Below are 21,071 nucleotides of genomic sequence, written 5' to 3'. Positions count from 1 at the left end.
CACAAATGCAAAATATGATGAGGAGAGAGAATTATATGACACCACATTAGAAATAGGATGTTGGGTACAAGTTCGATTGGCTTTTCTACGAGCAATAAGAACATCAAGAGATTGATCAAAAGTGAGGGGAAAGATTATACCTGGAGGAGAGGACTCAGGATCAGGAAGCAATGGAGTAGCAGTGGTAGTATGAGTGGTAGTTTCAGCTCTCCTTTTTTTTTGAGAGAATACCTTTATCACTAGACCATCTTGTGTTTTCTGCTGAATCTGTAGCTCCCCCTAAATTGGAACCTCCTGCTCCTGAATAGATGGCTCCCCTTGAATAGTAACCTCTAGACTAATGGCTGCCTCCTGCTCCTGAATTGATGGTTCCCCCTGAACAATAACCTCTGGACCAATGGGAACCTCTAAACTAGTATTCTTTATTCCAGTATCCGTTGGAGGAGCACCATCATCTATGGTAAGGTTTAAAGGATACTCAAAAGTAGGAATCTGAATCACCTTTTCACCAATAGAGGGCTCCCCCTGAAGAGGTGGGAAGTAAGCCTCAGTCTCACGAAATAGCACATCCATAGAAACAAAGAGCCATCGAGAAGGTGGATGCTAGCACCGGTATCTTTTTTGAGTGGGAGAATAACCCACAAAAATACATCGAAGTCCATGATGATCACGCTTGCTCGGAACTTGATGATTACGAACAAAGCAAACGCAACCAAAAACCTTGGGAGGAACAACGAAAGTCCGAGACCCAGATAACAACTCAATGGGACTCGTAAAACCAAGTACCCGTGATGGTATCCTATTGATGAGTAGGCAACAGTGAGAATAGCCTCATTCCAGTAGGGAGCGGGGACCTACATCTCAAACATCAAGGAGCGAGCAACCTCAATTAGATAACGATTCTTACGTTCAACCATGCCATTCTACTCTGGAGTATCCACACGACTAGTCTGATGGATTATCCTATGGTTAATCAAGTAAGACTAAAAGGAACCATCCATATATTCTTTCCCATTGTCAGTTCGCAGTATCTTGATTTTAGCATCAAATTGGGTCCTAACCATGCAATGAAATTCCCGAAACCACTGAAAAACTTCACTCTTATGATGCAATAAATAAATCCAAGTAGAATGAGTATTAGAATCAGTAAAAGTAACAAACTATTGATAGCCAGAAACAGAGACACAACGTGCAGGTCCCCAAACATCAGAATGAATTAAAGTAAAAGGAACAGTACTTCTATTATCAGAAAGAGGATAAACATTCCGAGTTTGTTTTGCCAAAACACATGCATCACAAATAAACTGGTCCATAGTACAATGTTGAACCAATGCTGAAAATAATCTAGATAAAGTGCCCCATGGGGGGTGACCCAGACGGTGATGCCAAGCTAAAAGTTCAGAGAGTGCCACATCAGAGGAAGTGTGTAGAGCCCGAGAGGGACCAGTGTAAAGGTAATAGAGACCACCACTCATTCTACCATTGCCAATCGTTGCCCCCATTACCAAGTGTTGAAACACATAGTGAGTAGGAAAGAAAGTGACTTTACAGTTCAAATCCTTAGTAATACTACCAATGGACAATAAATTAGTAGAGAACTTAGGAACATGTAACACAGAGGACAGTGATAATGAAGGAGAACATTGGATAGAACCTGAACCGGCAATAGGTGAAAGGGAACCATCAGCAACACGAACTTTGGTATTACTTGAGGAGGGACAATAAGTAGAAAAGAATGTATGTAAACCGGTTATGTGATCAGTGGCCCCAGAGTCAAGTATCCAGGATTGGGATTCTACAGATGCATTATGACCATAAACTATAGTACCTGAGTGGGTTGAGTGTGAGGCACTGATTGGTGGTAGAGAGGAGGCAGTAGCAGTAGTAGAGGATCCCATCTAAGTCAACATATGACGAAGCATAGCTACTTTGTCAGTAAAGAAGAATGCACCTATAGTAGTAGAACTGTCAAAATCAACTATAGTCTCAGACTAATTTTCCTGGGTGTTCTTCCCACGACCCTGATTACACCCACGAGAATTGGTAGGACGTCCATGAAGCTTCCAACAAGTTTTCCTAGTGTGACGCTCCTTACACAATAGTCACATTTGACAACCAGCTTGTCAGCAGTTGATGAAGTAATAGGCTGAGACCCCATACCGATAGAGGAAACAAGATCAGATCAATCATGAGAAACAGGTTGGAGCATCTCAGATCGACATTGTTCCTCAACTTGAATGATCAAATAGGCTTCCTTAAGTGTAGGTGATGGATCACGATTAAGCACATTAGCCCTAGTCTGATCATATTCCACATTAAGACCTGATAAGAAATCATAAACGCAGAGCTCCTCCTCACGCTTCTTAAATGCAACAACATCAGTCTCACAAACAGGTTGATAAGTCTCATAATAATAAATCTCATTCCACATACCCTATAGATCAACCACATAAAGCTCTTTCTGAGTAGCTTGATGAACTTTCTTCCTCAGTTCAAAACACTGAGCACGCTTGCCCATGTGAGAATAAGTGGCCTTAGCATCTTTCCAAATCTTAGCAGCAGAATCAAGTAATAGATATGTCCGAGCAATAGAAGAAGACATAGAATTAATAAGGTATAAGTCATTACCATCCAGTTGGCAACGTCCCATTTATCCTGAGCAGGACATGTAGTAGAAGGGCATACTGAATCACCTATAAGAAATCCAGCATAACCAAGACCAGTAATCGATAGGTAGTAAGACTGAGACCAAATCAGATAGTTGCTTCCATCCAACTTGATGGTGCTAGTAGGAAAAAGAGGGTAATCATGTCAAGAGGAACGACCCCTTGTTTCCTGAGTAACTAATATCTTAGAATCTTTAGACGCCATAGAGGCAGGTTCAACAAGCAATCACAAGAGAAGATGACCAAAACAAAGCTAATAAAGCATCAGAAGCTTCAAGACAGAGGCCCCCAATGGGAGATCACTCACCAGTGAGGGAGAGAACTGAGAAAAGGTAAAATTGCTTCTTCTTCTTTTTTTTTTCTCAGCTAGAAAGGAGACTAGCGCATGATTAGAATTGCTTGGGGTGAGGTCTAGTCAGTTTTAGACTTGGGTTGGTTTGGTCAGTTTTAGGCTTGGGTTGGTTTAGTTTTAGGTCGATTAAGGTATGGTTAGGTCGAACTAATGGTTTGAACTTGGGTTGGTTTAGTTTTAGGTGGTTTAAGTAATGGTTAGGTCAAAAGAATACCTAAACTCGACCTCTGTTTAGGTGGATTAAGGTATGGTTAGGTCGAACTAATGGTTTGAACTTGGGTTGGTTTAGTTTTAGGTGGTTTAAGTAATGGTTAGGTCAAAAGAATACCTAAACTCGACCTCTGTTTAGGTGGATTAAGGTATGGTTAGGTCGAACTAATGGTTTGAACTTGGGTTGGTTTAGTTTTAGGTGGTTTAAGTAATGGTTAGGTCAAAAGAATACCTAAACTCGACCTCTGTTTAGGTGGAGGTTGCAGGTGCCGAAGGAGAGGCAGCAATGGTTGGTTTCACTAGAGAAGAAGAGGTCATGCTTGATTGAGGTGATGGATGGGATTAATGGCAGCTCATGATGGTAGTGGTGAGGTTTTGGACGGTGATGGTTGCGATGGCAACAGCGAGGGTTCAGGCGGTGTTGGTGAAGGGGTCAGATGAAGGAAAGAGGGTTCAAGTAGGCAACTTCTTGGTGGCGAAGGTTCAGGCGATGTTGGTGAAGGGTTCAAGCAAAAGAAAGAGGGTTTAGGTAGGCAGCTTCTTAGTGGCGAAGGTTCAGGCAGTGATGGTCGCAGGTTTGGTTGTAGCGATGAAGGGTTCAGTGGTGAAGGTTGCAACGGCTGGTCATAGAAAGGGCTTGGATGCATAGGGGTGATTGGGGTTGAATGGGTATGGGGTTTTTGGTGATCATACCTGCTCTGATACCATGTAGAATTAGGGAATATGGTCTTATGTCTTAGTAGACACAATCCCTTCTTTATTTATATAGCAAAATAGAAGTCCCAGTTCTTACATGAGTAGGAGTCCTAGTTCATACATGAGTACGAGTCTAAGACAACTAAATCATAATCCTAGTTACAATAACGAACCATTCAACACATCCAAAATTTAAAACATGAAAAGAGTGATCCCTTGGTTGTAGAGTTTTTAAAGAGAATTAATATAAGTTGGTTGAAGACTCATATGGGTTACCAAACTCCAGAGAAATGTTTGTTGTTTGATACAGAGTGGGTTTTATTCTTACATCCAGAAGATGGGCCATTCATTGATGAAGAATTTTATGGCTTCAGTATGATGTCCTACAAAAATGAGCTCAGTGCGATAAGTGTCACTTTGGATGTTAAAAATGGGTGCACCTTGCTTGCTAGTCACCTTGAATTCCATTCTCAATTTACCGTTGTAGCTCAAATTTACAAGTACTTGATGAAAATCAGTTGGGTGCCTAACAATAAAGCAGCAAATTAGATTTGGATTCCAAATGGATGCAACAAGGGAGATTGGGTAAGCCCTGAAGACTATATCCTTTGTGACAGGGTTAATCTCTTTGGGGCACAGTTGAATGTTTTAGACAAGTATTATGAGAATGAACTACTAGGATTCTTTTCCATGGCTTTGGGTGTTAGACGCAGTCCTTCAATTGATGACTACTGTAAACTATGGAAGGAATGGGAAAATTCAGGACACTAATTAACAGAGACTGATTGTTGTGCCTTCTGGATTAATGTTGCAAAGCATTGGACCCCAAAGGCAAAGAAACTTCTTGCGGAAAACATACTAAAAGTTCCTGTGGAGACAGGCACTGGAGGAATTTTGTTGTCTAACAAACAAGATGTCGTCCCAGATGATCTACAATTGAAGGATATGCTTTAGAAGGCTTCCCTTCATCCATTATTTGTCTGGAGTCCACAGCGAAGTTTGGAAACTCTTCCTCGCAGTAAGCTTCTTAAAATGTATAGCAATGTTGGAGTCCATACTGTATCTGAATCCATACAGAAGGATGAATCCTCAATACCGGATGTTATTGGATTCAAGGAGGTCAATCCAAGAGATATACTCATCAGAGGAGGGTTGCTTAGAATCATACTTGGGTTTCTAGCAGACCCATCACTCAAAATGGATGTGGAAACAAGGCATCAGACAATCAAGCATCTTCTTGATCTTGTTGTGTTTGAGACGGGAAAATCCATTATTGTGAGTTATATCTTGCCACTCTCTTCAGGAAAGAATGTGAATGCGGAGGTCAGCCAAATGATTCGTTGGGAGAGAGAGAGAGAACTCAAGGCTATTCATACAGCAGATTTACATACCATCTGGGCATAAAGCCAATGTTGAATTTGCTACAAATTTTTCAAAAGTAATATCTGAGGGACTGTTATGGGTGAAGGAAGATTAGATTTCTAGACTATCTGAGCTTATCAAGTTGGGTGTTCTGCTAGAATTTGAAGAAGAAGCAATCAAGTTCTTGACGAAGACCAAAAATCTGCAACTTCTCCTGAAGGATGAGTTCTTGGCATCAGTATTGACATCCAACTAGCCAGCCAAAATTTATGCTTGTTCTGTTTATCTATCTATCCATACCACATATTTATGGTTCTTTAATGTTTTAAAATGTGTTTTCATTACTCAGTTATCTCTTTGCGATGTCAATGTGTGTATGTATGGTTGATTAGTAGATAGACATATCATTCTGTAGTTGTTCTGCTTCTATTCCCTTTCCTGTTATTAGCATTAGAAGGCCTTCTGTATGTATACATTCTTAAGGATAGTATGCATGGAGTGAATTGCTTTGGCTCACCACTTTTTTTGGCTTATGATTAAGGGAATATATCTAAGACCTAGAATTTGGAGGTACAAATGCGATCTGACTATATTGTAGTATTCCTTATTGAGAATTGATAGAATTTGCTTGATTCTATACACACTTAAATGTCTAGATTAGATCTCTCTTTCTTTCCATAAGCCACACAAACAGATGTACTAATGCATAATCTAATGTGTGACCCTCATAAAATTAAACGTCAGAACATGCAAGTTATCATGTCACTCTAGATAAGCTTTTCAGGTGAACTACTAAGTTATTAAGTGACATTCAATTTAATAGGGTGATGATAATAAGGATACATGGCACAATTAGAAAGCAGAAACAATGAAAATGCTTAACAATTTTCACCTTGAATTACCATCTCCACAAATACAGCTAAATATCAAACTAGATGTAGGTATCATGGACCTCTGCCGGGATCGCGATATGGCGCGTAGCGCGGATACACATGCTAGGGTTCGACCCTAATGAGATGAGATAGTATCCCCTGGTCATCAGATGCCAAGGGGGGGATACACGTTATGGGTAAAAGGGAGTCACCACATAGAAAGGGTCTATGACCCATAAATGTCTCCCCCAATCAAAAGAGAGAGACTAATGACTCTGATGGATAAAGCTGGTTTGTACCAAGATTCTGAACAAGTGTCAAGTAACAGACTAGGAAGGTGTTAGGCACCCAGTCTGCCCGGCCCTAAGGCCGGTCTCTTTTTGTTTGACCAAAATTTGTTTGTACCCTACTAACTAGTCCTAAATTTAGGTCACTGAAAACCCTAAACTAGGTATCTAAGTATGACATGTGAAAACCCTAAGCCAAGTGTCTAAATTATGCTAGCTAGGTTATGATGCAAATAATGAAATGATTATGCTAATTAAAAATTAAAAACCCTAAATGATTTAATTAATGTATTATGAGTCTTAGATTAAGCTAATTAAATAAGCCTAGACCTAGGATTAGTTGAGCAATTTGTGAAACCCTATATTGAACTAGCTCGATTAATTGAGCCTTGGACAATTAATGAATTTATGAAATCTTAAATTGAATTAATTAAAATTATTAATCATAATCCCTAATAATTTGTGAAATGAATTATTGCAATCCTAATTAATCTATTAATCTAATAGGTAAAAAGATTTTTAAAGAAAGACGAAAACTTGAATTGAATGGTGAAAGCTACCCAAATCTAACTATTTCAGATGGAAGTTTTGGAAAACCTAATCAATCTAATAATTTAAACAATTAAAACCAAATTTTAAGAGTCAATTAAATGCATTGTGAACCTTAATTAATCTAATGAGTTAAGACTTTATTTAATTCAATATTGAAATAATTATTTAATTAACTACCTCAATTTAAGTAAATGGAATCTAACTATTATGTTAAATGTACAATGGTTGTAAATTTCCCACGTGGTGATATGAGTGAGAAGTGGACAAAATATGAATACTAGCTAACCTACATACATGAAAAAAATGAATTGATTTAAACAAAAAAAAAAAAAAAAGAATCATCAAGTATCAAAATCATGTTAATAAATACGAAGCATGACAAACATGACATTGACTAACCTATCTAAATCTAATGATTATCAATATGGCAAAATATCCGAATCTAAATTAAATACACAATTAATTCTAAAGGGACCCACTATTTGGGATAAAAAGAAATGGACCGAAACGGGTTCATTTTTATCAACCCGAAAACCCAAGAAACGCACCTAATTCTACGAGCCGGTTTGAGGGGGGCCAGCCACGCCCTTGCTAACATACGCCCTAGACTATGTCCCATACGTTATTAAGAGGGAAATAAAATGAAAATCAAACCAAAAATGGATAAAAGAAAAATAAAGAACAAAAGGAGGGGAAGATTTCACATAGAAAACATAAATGAAATAACAGGTTGTGGGTCTTACAAATATGGAGTATTTAATCAGCAAATTAAAGAAATAAAAAAAAACAAGAAAATAAATAGGAAGAAGAAGAGAAGACGATGGGCTGGAGATGGCTTTTGGCAAAGGGAAGGAGATGGGAGCATAGAAGAGGAGAGAATGAAGGAGAAGAAGATGGGTTTCAGTTGCAGCAAGGAGGGGCAAGGAAGGGGAAAGAATAGCTGCTGGTCAAGCAACGTCAGCGGAGGAGAGGGAGAGGGCCAGCGAGCCAATCCGGGAGCAGGGGGAGAAGAAAAGCTCACCGGACCAGTAGTCGATGGAGAAGGGAGCATAGAAGAGGAGAGAACAAACAGTGGAGATCGATTGCAGGTCGGAGTAGTGGATCGACGACAGATCCATGGTCAATCTGACCTTGTGAACATAGCGGAAGAGTGGGCTAACGGTTCAGGAGGTCCACGAGGTCCTAGCAGATTATCACTAGAACCCAAGAGACGGGAGAAGGAAGAGAAAAGGAGGCGTCATGGGTGCATACGTCTCCCGAGTAGGCGAGACCGAAGAAGAAGAAGAGAGAAAGAAGATGAGAAGAAGAAGAAGAAGAAGGAGGAGGAGGAGGTGAATAAGTTGTTGCATGTTCGTGGATTCGGCAGCAGGGAACAGAAAAGAAAAAGAAGAAGGAGAGAAGGAGAAGAGGCGAGTTACAGGTTCGGTTAAGAGGAACAAAAAAGGAGGAGAAGATGAAGAAGAAGAAGAAGAAGAAGAAACCCTTGCAGCAGAGGATGGTGGTGGTGGCAAAGCCTTGGAGCGCATTTATGAATGCTTGGAAGCTTTGGATGCAACAATTGCAGAGAAGCGTGCTGCTGAGATCTTGTTTGGTCTTGGATTCGACAAAAAGATGCAAGCTAAAAAAACTCAGGATTTCTCAGGTGGCTGGAGAATGAGAATTGCTTTAGCACGGGCCTTGTTCATGAATCCAACAATCCTTTTGATTGATGAACCCACAAACCATCTAGATTTAGAGGCTTGTGTTTGGTTGGAAGAGATGTTGAAGAATTTTGAGTGCATATTGGTTGTAATATCGCACTCACAGGACTTCCTAAATGGTGTCTGCACAAATATTATCCACATGCAGAGCAAAAAGCTGAAGCTCTATACTGGCAACTATGACTAGTATGTTCAGACCCATTTTGAACTCGAGGAGAACCAGAAGAAGGGGGTTCGGTGGGACTGGTTTTCTGCTACAGGGAAAAAGAAGAAAGAAAGGAAGAAGAGCTAGGGGAAGAGATAAAGAGAAGGGAGGAAGGATTAGGGTTCTTGGATCCTAATCCAAGGGCCTAGATCTAAGGGATAAAACAATTAACAATTAAATAGAATCATAAAGCCAAATGTAAATTCAAAATCAATTTAAATTAAAACAAATAAAAAAAATAATAATTAAGTCTGAATGAACCTAATTACATCTAATTGAACTGGATAAAACTAAAATGAATATAATTAAACCAATTAAACAAAAATCATATTTAATTGAACCAAAAGACCTAAATAAACTAGATTAAATTAAGATGAATCTAATAAACAGGATTAAACCAAATTGAAACTAATTAAATCTAATTAATCTAAATGAACCAATTAAACCTAAATACACCTAATTGAATCGGGTTACATCTAATAAACTATATTAAACTAACAAGAAACTAATTAAACCTAATTAATCTAAATGAACCAATTAATAATAAATTAGAACCTAATCTATTAAATTAAATAAACTATATCTAAATTGCATTTAGGAGAAGAAAAATACCTTAAACCCGGCTTTAATCAAGAAACAAGGGGAGATAACCCTTGTGCTTCAAGCCCCAAATCAAATCGAACCGAACTAGACTAGATCTCCCGGCTCAATGAAGGATTAATGTGTTAAACTTTTAGACTTGGAGAATATTTGATTTTAGAGGGAAGATGTTAGACAAAACCTTGATGGGGCCATCCTCTCTCCCAAATTCTCAATTTTTTTCTCCTCCCTCTTTTGGAAGAGAGGAAGGGTTATACTTATAGCCTTGGGACTTGAGACAATTCTCTCTTATTTCTGATGTGGGACTAAAAAACTAGAGAGAATTGTCTAAAAAGGCTTGCTTTTGGACAAAGGTGTTTGGGCGCCATGTGGCACTCCTTGGTTGCTCGGAATGGAATCTGATACCGAACTTTGGAATCAACTTCCGGGGGTCATATCTTTCAAACCGTTAGTCAGAATTTGACATATAATATGTCGTTAGAAAGCTCAATCTGAGCACTATCCAATGATGTGAGACACGATTGTTGTCTTGATTAGGAACCTTTATGAAAATATACATAAAGTAGGGACCTGGATCAGATAATGAAAGAGAGAATCGGGCGTCGATTCGCATAGTTCTCACATCAAAGTGTAATGTCTGACTAGAGGGGACAAACGAAAATAATCCATAACGTCAAATTTTAATTTTTGAAAACATTTTCTTCTGAAAGTTTATAGGGGAAAAATGGTCATTTTCTACTTTAAGCTTGAAAATTCTCCCAGTCTAAAATGTCTAACATGTAATTATTCATAGTGTCATCATTGCCGGGGGGTGACAAAATTCGGTTTCTACACTAGACACATAGCTTAATATAAAAACATTATAGTTCTATGGAAAACTGATAATCTTAAGGGGCTGAAGTATTCTGCATCAGAAAACATCCCTATCCCATATATCTTTGTTTGTGACTGCTTGATAGGCCTATTTAAACAAACTTGGGTGTAAATGATAGCAGCCCTTCCTCCCTCCCTGATGTAGATAAGTCACTTGGATTTATTTTATTACAAATAAGCCTTGGGTTGTGTTATATAAGTGTTGAGCCTTTGATCCATGGGTTTTCTTTGAAATTGACCACTTTAATGGGCCTAAATTATGGGTAGAATGTAAGAAAACGGGATTTAATTCATTAGTTTAATTAGTTGCTATTTAATTCAATAAAGGCCCATTAGGCCATTAGTTGATTGTAAAGTTCTATATGGACTATTAGTTAGTTAGTCCTACTCGATGTTGGAGTCATAAAGTCAAGTCCTAGTCCTATTTTGAATTCTTGGTTGTAGCAGGAGTGTCTAGTCCTCTTTGAAAACTGGCTCCTAGTCTTAATATGATTGTAAAATTTCTTCTATAAATAGAGAGACATATATACCATTATTGGACATATTTGAATGAAAGAAAGTTTGCATTTATGAAAGAAAGCTTACAACTAAATGCTTAGAGCAGATGAGATAGCTGTGGGTGAGAAGCCCAGGCTGAGATAACCACTTTCTTATATTCTCTTTCACCCTTCTCAACCCCTCATCTATTTTATTCTTATTTTTCTATTTTATTTGCTATAACATTCAAGAGATATAATTCAGAATCTACTAGAAGTCTCCAGAAATCAGAACCGATCAGCAATCCTAGTGGGAGTAGCAAAGAGATCGATCTCCTCTCTTTCTCTCTTTTGTACTCTATTCAGCCAAGCCTTCAATCAGGATATTTTAGACCTCATAAGGGTCCCATGATTCTTACCTAGTCATTGTTGGAAGCATTCAGCTACTGTTCTTGAAGGTTCTTCTCAGTTTTCTCTCTTCTAGGTCAGAAAATCAATAAAGCTTGTAGCTTCACAACCAGCCGTCAGAATCCTCTCAACTTTGGGGGTTTTTGTACCCTCCCTAGGGACTATCTATGCCCAAGAGTGCAGCTCAATCAGAGCCCTATAGACCTGGCCGCACCTCTCTCTCTCTATAGTAGGTCTTTCTCTCTCCTATTGGGTTGGATTTTGGGCTGGTTTTACTCTTATATGGGTATTGTATCCTTGGGAGTTTATTTGATGGTATTATTTTTCTTACTAGGGGTGTCAATTCTTAAACCGAACCGGTAAAACCGGCTGGACCGAACCGAACCGAAGCCTTATTGGGTCGGTTCGGTTTGGAGTATTGCAACCCCAAAACCAAACTGAACCGCACCAAAAATCGGATGAACCCGAAACCAAACCAAAATCGGCTCAAAACCCGGACCGAAACCGAAACCGAACTGGTAAGAAACCGAAACACTCCAAAATTCATTAAAAAAATCAAAATTTGCATAGTTTTGTAAACATTTGTATGGAAAGTCAAATCCAAACTGGACCAAAAACCAAAACCAACCCAGTTACAAATCGATTTAAGAAACCGAAGACAAACCGAAACCAAACCGCACCGAAACCGAAACCAAACCGAAATCGGAATTTAATTTCCTTATTGGTTCGGTTTCGGTTTCAACTTTCCCACACCGAAACCGACTCAACCCAGACTGAAACTGAGCCGAACCGACCAATTGACACCCCTACTTCTTACTCCTATCTGTATTGTTTGGGGTTATAAACTGTTGGGGTAGTTTCTTGTGATCTACTCCTGCATTACTCCCCCTTTATTAGGACCGACAACTAATGGCAGTTCACTGTGGATGAAAACTTATAAAGTTAAATGTAGAATAAAAAATAAAAAAATAAAAAGCCAAAGAGTAACAGATGAAATCTCCTTAATGAGCATACAAAGTTTTTCCACACGGAAGAGTGATGTGGCAAATCGGGACAACCTAAGGAATGGTCTGAATTGTCCATCCACGTGTCAAATTTCAGCCCCAAAATCAATTATTTAACCTAACATCTAATGTCATAGCTTCACATGTATGTCCATGCATGATACACCTCTATTGAAGTCTAGTGCATCCACTTGGAAGTCCCAGATATTTCAATTCCTTGTTTTGATACTTTGCAAACTCGGAGTGGTTGGGATATTGGCATGAGCAGGGACCTACATGTCCATAGCAATTCAATTTCGTAAGACTTAGCATGAAGAAATCCCTCATGTATAATCTGTGATGAGGTAGACAAGAACTTGAATTACTTCTTTGTTTGCTATTATTTACAATCAGTGGTTAATCAACATATGCTTCATACTGATTGCACTACATCCATTACTTCATTTTTTATTTTTTTATTTTTTTACTCTTTAATTGTGAAGAGTTTTATGATTGTTAATAGAAAAATCTTTGAACTTCTTATTGACACCAAAGGTTTGGAAAATGTTCTAGACATCAAACTACCGTAGTCGTTGGTCCTTGTTCAATTTCCAGAAACAAAAATAATTGATAGTTCTAATGATTGCAATTTCAACAGTCTTTCATGGGGACTGGTTTTTTACCAGTCTTGATCGTAATAGTTTAGCCTTGAATTAAATTTCCAAGACCCTTCTTGTTCAACTGGCTGATTTGATTCTCAACTATGGTGGGCCTGTTAATTGAAAATCACAACCACCAGAAACCATGAAACACCACCTATGGTCCCTTGGGGTTGTAGCATGTTTGCTTCTTTTATTGCCACGCTGAGTGGATGCAGAAGCATGGGCTGCTTCGAAGTTATTGTAGCATTTCAGGACTACAAATTAATGGACTGAAAGGTAATTTGTGGTAAGAACATATTTCAGTTATTTTCATTGATGTATTCTGCCTATTTCACTGTTAAGAGGCCGTTTGATAACACTTCTATTCCTGGAGGGTGTTCTTTTACAGAAGTGTTCTTTTTCGATTCCATGCTGTGAAGACACTCTGGGGGAATAGAAACAGCGTTTGGTAAAACTATTTCAGAAATGTCCTTAGAACAGGAAAAGAATAGAAACAGCGTTTGACAAACACTTCTATTTCTGGAGAGTACAATAATAAAAATTCACTTTTGAACAATGAAATCAATAATTACAAACATGCTATTATGGTCAAATTTAACTTAAATAAGGAAATAATTTGTTTATGAAATTATCTTTTAAAATACTATTACTTAAAGGAATTAATAAAATATAAACATAAAGAGTTTCCACATTTATCTTAATAAGAAAACAAAAGTCTACTATTCAAGTTTATAGGAATTACAAAATAAAAATCATAGCTGCAAATAGGTTTCTTGAAATTTTATTACATAAATAATCAAATCAGGGGGTAACCCTTATCTACTGCCATCTGATTTGCAATTTGTATCCTTAGCTCATTCATCTGTCTTCCTTGTACACGTTGACTGCCCTGATGAATTGCAGTAGAAGTACTAGCAATATCACCATCTTCTTGTTCTCCGTGAGCGTTGACTACCCTGACTCTCTCTTCATTAGGATCATAGTAGTCATCTTCCCCATATTGTTGAAAAAGTGCATCTGCTATTTGTTCAGATTTAATATAGTTATGAAGTCCACAACAAGCTATCACAATATAACTTTGGTAACTAAGTGAGAATTGAGGCATGTTTTTTAAAATAGGGAATCTTGATTTTAAAATCCCAAAACAACGCTCAATATGATTCCTTAAAGAAGAATGTCTATAATTAAAAAATTCCTTAGTACTTCTGGGTTGTCTTCTTCCTCCATTATAATCTGGTATATGATATCTCTCTCCTTTGAATGGTGTCAAGTATCCATTCCTACTCGCATATCCTGAGTTTACAACGTAATACTTCCCTACAATATGATAAAGCAAGACATTAAAAGCATACACAATAATCATTTGCATACATGATAATTTGGGAATTGATATACCTTGGGGAGGATGAGGAAATCGCAAGGTAGGATCCTCTAGGGCTCTATTGAATACACGACAATCATTTGCACTGCCTTCCCAACCTGCATATACAAAAGTGAATTTCATGTCAAACGAGCAGGCACACATCACATTTTGGGTTGTTATCCCCTTCCGTCCTCGATATGGGATCTGTTTTCCCTTGGGAACTATAGCAGTAACATATGTACCATCTATGGCACCAATGCAATCCTAATTAAAATAAAACAAAAAACCAACCAAAAGCACTATTATGTGAAACAAAAAACGATCATAAGTTAAAAATTGATGTAAACTTATTAGAAAGAAAATTTTCATTTTACCTTAAAATATGGCCACCATTTGTTGTTTGCAATTATTTCCATAGGAATCTCATCAAACGATGGGGCTTTGATATACTCCTTAGAAAGCTTAAGCACTCCTTGCAATACTTTGCCAAAGTAATAGCTGACAGTCTGTCCTGAATGTTGGAATCTCTCCTCAACTGCTCTATTAGTAGGACCTACACCTGTTATTCTGAACATGAACATTGCCAATTGCTCATCTACCCTAATTTTGCGACTGTCTTGTAACCAACCACGATGTCTCATTAGTAGGCATAAATTTAAAAACACATGTCGTTCCATGCCAAATTCTTCGTAACAGCGGTTTGCATGCCCATGCAACACCTCATGTACCCATGCTGCCCCTGTGAATGCACTATCCCTGCGTGGTTCTCTAGTGTATAAATCGCTGGAATAATGATATTGTACTATCAACAATGTTGCGAGAATCAATTCTTCTCCATCGTCGTCAGTAGAGGAGATTATTGGAGTATTATCGACATTTGCCATAACTGATTCATACAAATTTTAAACTTGTTAATATCATACAAATGTTTATCCCCTAATACAAATTTTCAAAAGATCTATAAAACTATAATCATCCAACATGCATAATTATCAGATGATGTAATAAGTATTTAAAACAAAAGACATCCAACAGAATTTTTGCTACAGCAATAGATGTAAAATTTAACTGGCATATTTAGAAAAGTAGCATAAAGTGTAAATATACATATTACACTTTTACATCAAGTGTACCTAACAAAATATATCGATCCTACTACAAAAGGTCTTAAATGTATTTCATTACAATCATCCATATTAAAAAAAAAAGGTTAGATTATCATCCATCAATCTAACACATCAAAAGCCAATTATTTCGTTTCATCCTTGAGAGTAATGAATTATTCTCTCCATTCCCGATCCACCAATATCCTCTTGCACGCCTTAATATGCAACTCTCTTGGGATATCATTCATGGTTTCCAATAATCTAACACAAGTAGAAGTGCTGAAATCTGTGGTATTTGGAGTGAGACCCATTGGAGTTGAGCTTGGGGTTGAAGTATTCTTGTTTGCTACTGACTCGGCTAGGGTCTGTATGGCGCGTTCAATACCAGTTGTCCTACTCTTCTTCCTATATCCTGTAGGTGTCCTATCAAGTCTTCTGTTGACTCTAGGACGATCAGTTTCTGGATCTTGTCTTTCATAATAACTTGTTGGCAAGGTATTAGCCAATGGAGTAGTTGGAGTTACATCTACATCTGCATCCACCTCATCATCAACACCTCTCGATTCCTCTTCAAACCTGAAATCAGATTCATTCCCGAATCCTCCTATCCCACTAGCATATGAATCCCCAAAAATTATACATAGTTCAGGCCAATGTGGTAGCCCATTCCTCCTAAACTTTGACCAATCACGATTTGCCTGAAAATTTTACAAACTAGCTATTAGATAAAATTACACCGAATATTAAAAAAATCATGTAAAAGTACAGTATACCTTGATGTGTACATCCCAAACACTCTCATCTTCAACTGTACAGGTCCTCGTCACGGAATTCCAACCAAAACCTGTAGTATCCAGTAGTCTCTTGAAAGCGCTGTAATCGAATCGCATTTTATTCATCTTATTCCTTAATTGAACCATCGTAAATGACCGATTAGCTTTTTCCTCAAGCCCCTTCTTGATATTGTTCCACCCACCTTTATTGAAAGTGCTAGAACTCTTATTACCAACTTTCACTTGTTCAACCATTAATTTCAAGAGATAATCTTGTTCGCTTTGAGTCCATTTTGCTGCCTCGTTATTAGCTCTCGAAGTGGATGCCATTACTCTAAAATTAGAAACACATCTCATTATAGCCTAAAAATATAAATATATGTCTTTTCTGGTATTTGTTTACATCATGCTCAAGAACTTCAAATTGATCTTTCCATCATTCTCATCAAAATAGAATACTCTAATCATAATAAAAGCCCTCTTCCAGCTCCAAAATATCAATATCATTAAGCACTGAAATTTACACAACCAACCTTCATCCAAAATATCAATCTCATTAAGCACTGAGATTTTTCTTCCTTGCCACATTAATATAAATAGACAATATTTGCTGATGATAAAATTTAGCAGATAAATAAATAAGAATCTTAAGATGAGAATGATGAAATATGCTCAAATGAGTATTTTTCAGAAACCCATCACGGTTGATCAAAGTAATCAAAGAAAAGGAGTATTTGAGACATAGTCTATGCACATCAAAGAAAATGAGTTTCTCACTCCTCACTGTCTCTCACTGTATGGCTGTATGCTCACTTTCTCAGCACCAAAAGGCAAAGCCAATAACTTTATTCATCAAAATCGTGTGTATAGGCCCTACATGCTATCTTTTAAATAAGAAAACTCCCTATCTACTGAGTTGTCTACCCACAATTACAATGCAAATAGGAAACCCATCAAGAACAACATACCCTATAAAAGGGAGTTTATTCTCTTTTTGTCATAATCGACATACCCTATAAAAGGGATTTTGTCCATCAGATTCCAATCAGATTTTATTCTCTAATTTGCAGGCCCAAAAGAGGGAACTATTGGAACTGGAAAGAAGGGAAATTATTGGTATGTTCAGTGTATTGTGAGTGCAGCTTTTGGTTTTCCATTGCGATATTTATTCTCAAGTTGTTCATTGGTATTTCCAGGTGAAATTCTAAAGCTGAACCCAAGTTACAAGGCTCCATCTGATTACAAGCCATTATTGAAAGAGGTTGTAGTACCTGTTCCTGTAAGTCAGATGCTGGCCCTTGACTTTCTAGCACACTACCTTATGCTTTGTCTCTTTCAGCAGTTACTGCCATTTTCTTGGAAAATGATTATTTATAATTAGCATTGACCCGTTTGCTCTTTGTTGCTCTGTTTATTTTTTGTTGTACATATAATGCTTAGCTTATTGTCTGTTTATTTTGTAGCTTAAAGCACATCCAAGATTCAATTTCATTGGTCTTCTATTGGGGTATGGAAGAAATACTCTTAAGAGATTAGAAGAAGTGAGTAGTTTGTGTAATCCCAGCTAATGCTTGTAGAAGTGATTACATGTTACTTCATATGTAAATGATGCTAATTGTAAGGCTTTGTTTTGGGATCTTCCCCATTTTCTTTTCCTTTCATCAGTCATCTGTTTCTTTCTGCAATTGAATCAGGAAACTGGAGCTAAAGTATGTGTTAATCAAGTGTCAATTGTGCCGTTAACCTATAAGCCAAGTGATATCAGAATCAATTTGAAGCCAAGTGATATCGGAATCAAGTTGACCTATAATTTATGTTTTTGAGACTAACAGCTCTGCAAAATGTTTCTTTCTGCAATTGAATCAGGAAACTGGAGCTAATGACTTCAAATTTGTTGGGTGTGTCGATACTTGAGACTGAGAGAGCGAGAGAGCGAGACAATACCTGCTGCAGGGAAGCGGCGACTTTGATCGTGAGTTGCAGGGAAGCGATGATCGTGAGAGGCAAGGAAGCGGCAACCGGCGACCGACCTGCGACCGAGAGAGAGAGAGACAGGGAAGCGGCGACGGAGAAAGACAGGGAAGCGGCAACCGAGAGGAGAGACTGTTGCAGGGAAGCGGCGACCGTTGCAGGGAAGCGACGACCGTTGCAGGGAAGCCGCGACTGAGAGAGTGAAAACCTATTGTAGGTTTTCCTTAGGATTTGGGGGTTTTTGATCGTGAGATGCAGAAAAGGGTTGTGGGGGTTTTGAATGGTTTTGTTATTTTAAGTTTGTAAAAGAATAGAAAAACAACTTTTTGGTACTCTTGCAATGTATTCTTTAGTCATTCTTTTTCATTGGTTCATTCCAGGGGAATACAAAAATGAACCGAACGTGCCAAACATATTTCTGTTCTATTTGCATTCCCGCTGAATAGAAGAACACCAGAAACATTCTCACAGAGTATTATCAAACGGCCCCTTAAAAAGGTGTTTTGTATTCCAAGAACAAAGGGGCAACCTATTTTCTTTTATTCCCGATAAAACCACCCCAAGCCCATCTCTTCTTCATAACCCTCTCCAAATCCATGACGAGTTCGATCGCCTTCCCTCGCAAGAAACCCTAATCCTGTCTCTGTTCCGTCTGGTTCGAGTGTAGATTTCTCTCTCGCTGGTATGTTTCTTCATCTCTCTCTCTCTCTCTCTCTGTTTCTTCTCCTGTCACTTATTTTGCTGACAAATTTACCCGCAAATCGAAGGATTGTTGCTCGGTTGGAGAAAAGGGTAGCATATCAAAATTTCCATCTCTCTCCCTGAAACGACATTGCTGTTGGTGGTTTTTTGAAGCTTGATTGGAGAGTTATTCTTTTCTGTGGGTAAGCTCTCTCTCTCTATCTCAAGGGACTAAAAAACGAGATAGGGGGCTCTTTTGTAAGTCCTAACCATTAAATAGATGTGAAACCCTTTGCTGGTTCTTATTCTTGAGTACTGACCTGCAACTTTGTAAAGAAAAATACTCAATTCTGTTTGAGGAACTGCTGCCGTGTTTTTTTTAGTAGGGTTTAAGGGTTGTTTAGAAAATGGCAGATTAAACATCAAAGTCATTGTAGGAGATTGGAAAGCAAAAAAACACGGTCTTTCTCATATACACAGATCCTTATGGAATGCAGGAGGCATACCCAACATTGTTCCCTGAATCTCATTCTTTAATTTAGTTTGAAGGGTCCTGTTTTGTTTTATTTAGAGTTTAGAGAGGAGTGCATAGGTTCAGCAGTTGGCTTTTTTTAGCTACATGAATATATTTCTTCCACGAGTGGAGTGCTGCTGCTAGAAATCGATTCACTCAGGGTTTGGAATTGTAAAACTCAACTCATTGAAAGCTTTTCTACTCGCTAAGGGAGTATTGGGACTACTTACGACTTCTTTATGGGTTTGGTCAACATTACCTTTCGAGTCGATTCACTCAGTTAACTCATTGAAAGCTTTTACTGGAAGCTTTTCTACTCGCTGAGGGAGTATTGGGACTACTTCTGAATTCCTTATGGGTTAAGTCATCATTACCTTTCTTTTATTTTTCACGAAAGCATTCCAATACAACTTTGTCTTCTGAATTCCTTATGGGTGGAGTCATGTAATGTTTACTGTCTGCAATTCCGATTTTATATTTCCTTTTCCATTCCCTTAGTTTCTTTTCACATTGACATCCTCAACCAGTTCTTCCTCAATTGCTATTGCCATTTCCTTCTGCCTCTAAAGAACATTAAAATCCTAGAGAGCTCAATTGAGGGTTTTGAGTGCTGACCGGAGGCAGAGAGACTCGCTCACTTGTGCTCAAACTCAGGAGCGTAAGTGTGCCTTGAGTATCTTGAAGACCCATTTTTACTTAAATACAGTTCTTACTGGAAATTCCTGTTCTTTACTTCTTTTTGAATTTCGAAAACCCATGAAGCCATCTTGCTGTGTAACATTCACTTCCATTCTTGATGGCTAATGGGTTTGTATACTTTGATTGCTGAACTTCAGAATCTCTGAGAAACATAATTTATTTGCCATTGTAAATGCTCTGGAATTTTTTTGGGTTCAAACTTCAATTGTTGGTGGAGGTTGGGCTAAAGTGTTAAGAGTTTTGACTTCAGAAAGCGTAGGGGAAAAAAAAGGTATTTAGGTCTTATGGAACCTCTGAGCTTTGTAGGTATTTTTGTGAACTAACATATTGAATCTACAGGTCTCCCGGTTCATATCAAAGCGAAGCTGCAAGGCAAATATTTTATATGGCGAAAGATCAAACATTTTCTGTAAAAGAAGCCGTCCACAAGCTGCAACTTTTCCTCCTCGATGGCATCCACCATGAGAACCAACTCTTTGCTGCTGGGTCTCTGATGTCTCCAAGCGACTATAAGGACGTAGTGACTGAGAGGTCTATCTCCAAACTCTGCGGCTACCCCCTCTGCAACAACCATCTACCGTCGGAGCGGCCTGGGAAGGGTCGGTACCGTATTTCTCTCAAGGAGCACAAGGTCTACGACCTACAAGAAACCTACATGTACTGTTCTTCCGGTTGCCTTATCAACAGTCGGGCATTTGCGGGGAGCCTTCAACCAGAGAGATGCTCAGTCTTGAACCCGGCAAAGATTAATGAGGTTTTGAGTTTGTTTGGTGATGCTAGTTTCAATGAATTAGTTTATGGAAAGAAGGGCGATTTAGGTCTCTCTGATTTGAAGATTCAAGAGATAGAGGACACGAAGGCCGTTGGGGAGTTGTCAATGGAGAATTGGGTTGGTCCATCAAATGCGATAGAAGGCTATGTCCCCAAGGATCATAGCTTAAATTTCAAGTATTCTCGTCTTAAACAACATGATGAAGGTATCTGTAATTCAAAAACATTCATTTCAATTGTTAACATGTTTATTACCTCTATGTGTTGTGTTGGCTCCCGGCTCCCCCAC

At 38.3% G+C, this 21,071-nt stretch overlaps 4 protein-coding genes across 4 annotated transcripts in view; 2 read left to right on the top strand and 2 right to left on the bottom strand.

Annotated features, from left to right (window-relative positions):
• The first annotated feature begins 7,875 nt into the window (after positions 1-7,875).
• Positions 7,876-8,884, top strand: LOC122060790 (ABC transporter F family member 4-like). The gene is made up of 2 exons (XM_042623891.1): positions 7,876-8,257; positions 8,367-8,884. Exons 1-2 carry the CDS (start codon positions 7,876-7,878, stop codon positions 8,882-8,884), a joined length of 900 nt encoding a protein of 299 aa, XP_042479825.1.
• A 5,332-nt stretch (positions 8,885-14,216) lies between these two features.
• Positions 14,217-15,182, bottom strand: LOC122060877. Its single transcript, XM_042623977.1, has 2 exons — positions 14,642-15,182; positions 14,217-14,383 (listed from the first exon to the last, which is right to left on the bottom strand). Exons 1-2 carry the CDS (start codon positions 15,149-15,151, stop codon positions 14,336-14,338), a joined length of 558 nt encoding a protein of 185 aa, XP_042479911.1. The 5' UTR covers positions 15,152-15,182; the 3' UTR covers positions 14,217-14,335.
• A 364-nt stretch (positions 15,183-15,546) lies between these two features.
• LOC122060789 lies at positions 15,547-16,481 on the bottom strand. The gene is made up of 2 exons (XM_042623890.1): positions 16,147-16,481; positions 15,547-16,071 (listed from the first exon to the last, which is right to left on the bottom strand). Exons 1-2 carry the CDS (start codon positions 16,474-16,476, stop codon positions 15,547-15,549), a joined length of 855 nt encoding a protein of 284 aa, XP_042479824.1. The 5' UTR covers positions 16,477-16,481.
• Positions 16,482-18,641: 2,160 nt separating this feature from the next.
• The window catches only part of LOC122061774 (putative RNA polymerase II subunit B1 CTD phosphatase RPAP2 homolog), a 7,972-nt gene continuing 5,542 nt past the window's right edge, over positions 18,642-21,071 (top strand). Inside the window, exons 1-3 of the mRNA XM_042625234.1 lie at positions 18,642-18,799; positions 18,885-19,001; positions 20,351-20,988. Coding sequence (XP_042481168.1) covers positions 20,397-20,988 — 592 coding nt within the window. The 5' untranslated portion in view covers positions 18,642-18,799; positions 18,885-19,001; positions 20,351-20,396. The remainder of the gene's footprint in view (positions 18,800-18,884; positions 19,002-20,350; positions 20,989-21,071) is intronic.

Source organism: Macadamia integrifolia, chromosome 14, assembly GCF_013358625.1.
Source record: "Macadamia integrifolia cultivar HAES 741 chromosome 14, SCU_Mint_v3, whole genome shotgun sequence".
NCBI lineage: Eukaryota > Viridiplantae > Streptophyta > Magnoliopsida > Proteales > Proteaceae > Macadamia > Macadamia integrifolia.
This window is presented reverse-complemented; position numbering and strand designations above follow the sequence as displayed.

What these genes read in the sequence shown, in the direction of transcription:
- LOC122060877 (XM_042623977.1), bottom strand. Translation starts at nt 15,151, where the DNA reads ATGGCAAATGTCGATAATACTCCAATAATCTCCTCTACTGACGACGAT. An exon ending in AATGGTGGCCATATTTTAAG is followed by an intron (nt 14,384 to 14,641) that starts GTAAAATGAAAA and finishes TTGTATATGCAG; the next exon opens with GTTGGGAAGGCAGTGCAAAT.
- LOC122060789 (XM_042623890.1), bottom strand. Translation starts at nt 16,476, where the DNA reads ATGGCATCCACTTCGAGAGCTAATAACGAGGCAGCAAAATGGACTCAA. An exon ending in TTTGGGATGTACACATCAAG is followed by an intron (nt 16,072 to 16,146) that starts GTATACTGTACT and finishes TAAAATTTTCAG; the next exon opens with GCAAATCGTGATTGGTCAAA.
- LOC122060790 (XM_042623891.1), top strand. Translation starts at nt 7,876, where the DNA reads ATGAAGGAGAAGAAGATGGGTTTCAGTTGCAGCAAGGAGGGGCAAGGA. An exon ending in TGGGTGCATACGTCTCCCGA is followed by an intron (nt 8,258 to 8,366) that starts GTAGGCGAGACC and finishes ATTCGGCAGCAG; the next exon opens with GGAACAGAAAAGAAAAAGAA.